The sequence below is a fragment of the Theropithecus gelada genome, chromosome 4, assembly GCF_003255815.1.
Source record: "Theropithecus gelada isolate Dixy chromosome 4, Tgel_1.0, whole genome shotgun sequence".
Classification (NCBI taxonomy): Eukaryota; Metazoa; Chordata; class Mammalia; order Primates; family Cercopithecidae; genus Theropithecus; species Theropithecus gelada.
The window spans coordinates 28,748,822-28,755,790 of NC_037671.1; the positions used below are offsets into that span (position 1 = coordinate 28,748,822).

Genomic DNA, 6,969 nt, shown 5'->3' on the forward strand with positions numbered 1-6,969 from the left:
CCCCGGGCTTAAATGACCCTCCCACTTCAACCTCGGTGCAAGCACTGACTGCTCACAAGCGTGAGCTACCTCGCCCAGTGACACGTATAATCAAAACTACCTCAGACTAATGGTTGATGCAACGATCCTTGAAAATTCATTCAATCCGCTGACATTCCCGAAATGCCCTTAAACGGGTGTTGCTTCTGACAGGTGCCAGCTAACATGGCTGCTTAACAGCACTTAACGTTCTGTAAGGCACAGCCTTTTCTGAGATGGTAAGTGGCTCTGAAAAGAGCCTTTTGTTTTCTGACACTTAAAAGTCACTATACCAACGACAGCCCGAAGTTACTTGCTTTGGGCTTTATGGTGGTGACTCTCAGTCTTCTTGGGCAGCAGCACTGCTTGAATGTTGGGCAGGACCCCGCCCTGTGCAATGGTCACGCCGCCTAAGAGCTTATTGAGTTCCTCGTCATTGCGGATGGCTAGCTGCAGGTGGCGAGGAATAATGCGAGTTTTCTTGTTATCACGAGATGCATTGCCAGCCAATTCAAGAATTTCCGCTGTCAGGTATTCTAACACCGCCGCCAAGTACACTGGTGCGCCTGCCCCTATCCGCTCTGCATAGTTTCCCTTACGAAGTAAACGGTGAATTCGACCTACGGGAAACTGCAAGCCTGCTCTAGAGGAGCGAGACTTAGCCTTGGCGCGTGCTTTTCCCCCCTGCTTTCCTCGTCCAGACATTTCTACACAGAGCAATCACAGCAACACAAGAATCATTCCTAACGCTGCTACTGGGCCTATTTATAGTCTGACTGAGGTTGGACTTTTTGCTATCTGATTGGCTGATGGCCTTCTACCCAATCAGAAAGTCTTACTAGAATCGCCTTATTTGCATTCACGCCACTTCGCATTGTCCAATCAGATTTTAGATGCCCAACACGGCATTTGAGGGCCGTGCCTATAAATACCGCACCTTTCGGCCAGCAGCGCTATTCGTTTACTTGGTGACGGTGGGAGTTGAGGTGCTACAGAGCTGTTTAACACTGAAGAGCTGCTTAACACTTAAAAGAGCTGCTTAACACCTAAAAGAGCTGCTTAACACTGCAGAAGTGCACCGCAGTTATGCCGGAGTTATCATCTAAAGGTGCTACGATTTCCAAGAAAGGCTTTAAGAAAGCTGTCGTTAAGACGCAGAAGAAGGAGGGCAAAAAACGGAAAAGAACCCGAAAGGAGAGCTATTCCATTTACATCTACAAGGTGCTGAAACAGGTCCATCCAGATACTGGAATCTCTTCCAAAGCCATGAGTATCATGAATTCGTTCGTCACTGATATCTTTGAGCGTATAGCGAGTGAGGCATCACGCTTGGCTCACTACAACAAACGCTCCACCATCTCCTCTAGAGAGATCCAGACAGCAGTGCGGTTACTACTGCCGGGAGAGCTGGCTAAACATGCTGTGTCTGAGGGCACCAAAGCTGTCACTAAGTACACCAGCTCCAAATAAGCCGGCCAAGTAAACGTCTTTATAACCCAAAGGCTCTTTTCAGAGCCACTTAAACGTACTGAAAGAGCTGTGGACTTACTGTATGTTTCTGTGAAGGCTGTCTTCGTAAAGCCATTCAAAGATAATCAGCTGTGGACTTAAGGTAGACGAACTAGTGCCAACAAGACCAGCCTGGCGGGGAACCGTTGTTAACGCCTGTGTAATCCCAGTATTTGAAAAGGCGGACGCGGGCTGGTTCACGCAGTTAGGAGATGGAGACCATCTTGGCCAACAAGCTGAAACTCCCATCTCCGCTAAAAGTTCGGAAATCAGGTGGGCGTGGTATCGCTTACCGTAGTCCCAGCTTATTGGGAGGTGGAGGCAGGAGAATGGCTTGAACCTAGGAGCCGGAGGTTGCAGTGAGCCGAGGTCGTCATTGCACGCTAGCCTGGTGACAGCGAGACTCTCTCAAAAACGGTAGTTTGTATAAAAGCTACATCTTGATCGATATTGGTATGTTTAAGCTTAGTTAGCATTATGTATATAAAACTACAAAGTGCAGCCACGTAGACAATGTAACTTGCATTATGATCCCAAATTTCTATAGACCTCCCAAAAAGGCAGTAGTTGAGAGGAAATTACGTTTTGTGCCACAGGGAAGTCAAGGTGTGGAAATCATTTTGGGAACTCTGGAGAACTCACAAATCTGATTTGCAGGAATGAAACATTTAAAGTGTCTTGTAATTTTCTTAAATTTACAATAGTTTCCTTAATTGTCGTGTTAACTGGTTGTTGACCTCCATCTGTAAGGGCTCTCAAGCATTAAACTGACTTCAGCCACCTTAAAAACGAATCAAATGTTACTTCTTGGAAACCTGGTTAGCGGGAATTCTCAATCTGTTTAACGCATGTTCATTTAACCTTTTAATGAAATTTTGGATGTGTGTATGTGCTTTCTTTACATTAAAAAGTTAGTACCGGCCGGGCGCGGTGGCTCACGCCTGTAATCCCACACTTTGGGAGGCTGAGGAGGGCAGATCATGAGGTCAGGAGATCGAGACCATCCTGGCTAACACGGTGAAACCGTCTCTACTAAAAGTACAAAAAATTAGCCGGGAGTGGTGGCACGGCCTGTAATTGCAGCTACTCAGGAGGCTGAGGCAGGAGAATCGCTTGAACCTGGGAGGCAGAGGTTGCAGTGAGCCGAGATCATCCCACTGCACTCCAGCCTGGGTGACAGAGCAAGACTCCGTCTCAGAAACAACAAAATATATCGATGTACAAGACCTGTTAAAATAAGTGCCCCCACACTTTTGTGAACAGTAAGGCAGTTCCTGCAAAGCCCCTGCGTGCTTTAGCTGGGAAATCTTCCAAGGAGGTGACAAATTGGGGGGAAGGTGCATCTAGCATCTATGCTCACCTTGTACTGGGGATGGGATCATCTCCAGTCAGGTATTCATGCTTCTCTAACACCTTGGAAAACAGCAGGTATCACATAACTGCCAAATAACCTGTCAACTTTGTGATCACTGTCAGTAGACTATCCTGATTATCCAAGGACTTTTAGGCTTATTTGGGCAATAGATAAGTAGGAATACCAGCAAATAAAAACTCTTTTTCAGACTAAACTTCATGTAGCTTTTATATCGATGTATTTTGGCTCCAAATAACAGGAAATGCTAGCTGGACTGGTTGAGATAATAAGTAATGCAACCAAACAGGACAACCTAAAGGCAGAGAAGTTCCACCAATAGGATGATCACAGCCCTAGCTCCACTACCCTGCAGTCTTGCCTCTGCCCTTCTCCCCATTGTGATTTTGCCATCATACTGGTCACAGTTCCAAGTGTTCATGCAGAGATGATAAAGTAAAGGCAGGAAGAGTCACTCTATTCCACTGGGTCTTGGATTGAGAGCAAAAGGAGTCTTCCCAGAGGACCCCATTCCTCTCAGGTCCGTTTTCTAGAACTGAGCCTAGTTCAGGTGCTGCCTGAGTCATTCACCTACAGAAGACCACAGGATGGGTGTGAACTGATCATCTACCTTCATACATATTTGGCATTTTAAAAAGTTAAATATAGTTCTGGGTACTTTGTTTTTGTTGTTACTGTAAATGAGGTATTTCCTATTCATTATTTTTTAACATTTTGTTGTTATATATGTAACACTGCTTTCTGTGCATTTTTATTTTTTATATCCTTCTAGTACCTCACTGAATTGACTTACTTTGCTATTGGTTTCCTGGTAGATTTTCTTGAGTTTTACATGTCTGCAATACAGGTTGAGCATCCGTAACCCAAAAAGCTCCAAAATTCAAAACTTTTATTGTATTATGGATTTCTTTCCTAGTCTAGCTGATCCTATACACAGCTTAATATAAATTTCTATGTACATGCAATAAAATATGTTTAATATTAATGAAACAATGCCAGATTGAGTTTTCAAAATATTTTTAAAAATGATATAGTAATATTTGTGCTTCAAATAAGATTGAAAATTATATTTTAGTGCATACATTGTGGAAAACACTATAGAATTTCCTCAAAAAATTAGAAATAGAACTACCATATAAATCCAGCAATCCTACTACTGGGTATATATTGAAAGGAAATAAAATCAGATTCTCAAAGAGATATCTGTACTCCCATGTTCATTGCAGAATTATTCTCAATAGACAAGATGTAGAGAGAACATAAATGTCCATCAGCAGACGGATAAAGAAAATGTGGCATATATACAAAATAGAATACTATTTGGTCTTAAGAAAAAGAATCCTGTCATGGGCAGCAACATGGATGAACCTGGAGGATGTTAAGTGAAATGAGCCAGGCACAGAAAGACAAATGCTGTATGATCTCATAAGTGGAATTTAAAAAATGTTGAACTCATGGAAGTAGAGAGCAGAGTGGTGGTTACCAGTGGCTACAGCTGGGGAGTGGTGGGAAGATATTGGTCAAAGGATATGAAATTTCACTTAGGAGGAATAAGTTGAAGAGCTCTATTGTACAATATGCTGATTATAGTTGGTAACAATATGTTCTATTCTTGAAAATTGCAAAGAAAGTAGATTTAATTTAAGTGTTTCCGTAACAAAAAATATGTGGGGTAATGCATATGTTAATTAGATTGATGCTATTCTGCAATGTATACATATTTCAAAACATCATGTTGTACACAGTAAATGCATGGTTTTTATTTGTCAATTTAAGAAATGAAAATAGTTGGGCGGAGAGTGGATTTTAGGGAGGCAAGATTAAGAGCAGTGAGATTAATTAGAAACTGTAATTCAGGTGAGAGATATGAGTATGCAGACAAAAATGGTAGCTGTGGAGATGGTGAATAATCAGACAACAGAAATATGTAGGAAGTAAAATTACCATATCTTGAGAGATTGAAGTGGATAGAAGTTGAACAGAGACTATTAGAGAAAAAATACATTTCTGGTTTGGACAACCATGTGAATAGGGTGGTACTCATGGATATAGAGAACACAGATATCCAGGAAAGAGTTCTGTTGGAATCATCTGGAAATCCCTGTGGAGAGAATTCTTAAGTAGCTAAGCAACATTAAGAACTGTGATATTGAGTAAGCAGTTTACTGGAGTTCACAGAGACGCAGAAACCTGCGGCTTTAAACCTCAAATCCCAGCAGATAAAGGGGAGTTAGCCTGATCACTTTTCATAGAGTGCAAGAAGAGGAGCGTAAAAAGCACAAATCTAGATGCTGCAAAGAGAGCTATTCTATTTACATCTACAAAGTGCTGATCAGGTCCACCCGGACTTGGAGGATGTTTTGCACACATTATGGCCAAAGTCAAGAAAAAGCAAACAGCCTAATGCTCAGTGCCAGACTTCCCTAAGTGGGCCTTTTTTGTCATCGTAGAGGGTTTGTAGTAGAAAAAGTCGTAGACAAAAAGTCAAATTTCCCCATGGCACTATCCACAGAAAGAATATCCCCATGAACCCAGGATTATGGGAGCTCCTCTTGGATTGCTTCAGCTGTGAGATTTTAGCTTTCACCCAAACTGCTGCAGAAAGAGTTAATGCGAAGTTTAGACTTAAAGATAACCATGTATGTCTAGTCCAGGAAAAAAGTTTATCAGTCTGGCAATGACGCATACCCTATAATAAAATAAACATTCTACAGCCCTATTAGAAGCTTTCACTGGCTCTTAAAAGAGCCTTTGGTTTGTGGAGCTCATCTGCTGGCTGGATTATGTTTTACTTGGAGCTGGTGTACTTCGTGACAGCCTTGGTGCCCTCCAACACAGCATGCTTGGCTAGTTCCCCGGGCAGCAGCAAGCACATGGCCGTCTGGATCTCCCTGGAGGTGATGGTCGAGTGCTTATCATAATTCGCCAGGAGGGAAGCCTCACCTGCAATGCGCTCAAAAATGTCACTAACAAAAGAATTCATGATACTCATGGCCTTGGAAGAGATTGCAGTGTCCGGGTGGACCTGCTTCAGCACCTTGTAAATGTAAATAAAATAGCTCTCTTGGCAGCATCTCTTGCGCTTTTTACCCTCCTTCTTTTGAGTTTTAGCGACTGCCTTCTTGAAGCCCTTTTTGGAAGTTATAGTGCCCTTTGAAGCAAGCTGCAGCATGTTCATCTCACAAGTTCACTGGCAGATCAGTAAGTGACGTTTGACTGGAGCGAAGTGTGATATTTACAGGGATGGCCCTCAACCTACGTCATTTGCATCCAACATCTGATTGGATAATAGGTGGAGGAAGTATGTAAATAAGGCAACAGCAGTAAGGTTCTCTGATTGGATAGATGGCTATCAGCCAATCAGTCAGATAATAAGCCACAATCTGCCGTCAGACTAGAAATACGCTGACTACCCGTTTTAACGGGTGTCTTTTTCCGTTATAACTTTTATTTTTAAGCTATGTCTTAGACTGGGGAAGTTCGGGGAAAAGGCAGGCGCTTTTCATTCAGAGAGGTTCTGCAGTTCCTCATGGGCTGTGTCCGCCGGCTGCTCAGCAAGGGCAGCTATGCTGAGCGGGTCGGGGGCGGCTCGCTAGGGTACCTGCCTGCGGTTCTGGAGTACCTGGCCTCCAACATCCTGGAGTTGGTGGGCAACGCCGTCGGGACAAGAACACCCTCATCATCCCACGCCACACGCAGCTGGCCGTCCGCAACGACGAGCTCAACAAGCTACTGGGCCGAGTGACAATGGCCTGGGGTGACGTCTTGCCCAACATCCAAGCTGTGCTGCTGCCCCAAAAGATTGGGAGTCACTACCACAAAGTCCAGTGTGAATAACCCCGCAAGTTGTAAAAGCCAGCGAAGTGACTTGAATGTCTAATGTCTAGAAGAAGAAGAAGGAAAAAAAAAAAAAAAAAAAGAAAAAAGAAAAAAAACCCAAAGCTGAAATCAAAGGCTCTTTTCAGAGCCACTCAATTTCTGAGTAAGAACTAGTTTACAAAAAGGATTACAAAATGCTGTTTCGTCAATAAGACTACAGCTTTCATAAACAGGACTCAGAACAGTTCTGG

At 43.2% G+C, this 6,969-nt stretch overlaps 3 protein-coding genes and 1 pseudogene across 3 annotated transcripts; 2 read left to right on the plus strand and 2 right to left on the minus strand.

The window, feature by feature from the left end:
• Positions 1–284: 284 nt before the first annotated feature.
• On the minus strand, positions 285–752 carry LOC112623800 (histone H2A type 1-A). The gene has a single exon (XM_025384473.1). The coding sequence runs from the start codon at positions 721–723 to the stop codon at positions 328–330; it is 396 nt and encodes a 131-aa protein (XP_025240258.1). The 5' UTR covers positions 724–752; the 3' UTR covers positions 285–327.
• Positions 753–980: 228 nt separating this feature from the next.
• On the plus strand, positions 981–1,555 carry LOC112622930 (histone H2B type 1-A). Its single transcript, XM_025382995.1, has one exon. The coding sequence runs from the start codon at positions 1,105–1,107 to the stop codon at positions 1,486–1,488; it is 384 nt and encodes a 127-aa protein (XP_025238780.1). The 5' UTR covers positions 981–1,104; the 3' UTR covers positions 1,489–1,555.
• Positions 1,556–5,687: 4,132 nt separating this feature from the next.
• LOC112623349 (histone H2B type 1-A-like) lies at positions 5,688–6,071 on the minus strand. Its single transcript, XM_025383726.1, has one exon. It carries the CDS (start codon positions 6,069–6,071, stop codon positions 5,688–5,690), a length of 384 nt encoding a protein of 127 aa, XP_025239511.1.
• A 173-nt stretch (positions 6,072–6,244) lies between these two features.
• LOC112622533 lies at positions 6,245–6,736 on the plus strand (annotated as a pseudogene).
• The last annotated feature ends 233 nt before the right edge of the window (positions 6,737–6,969 follow it).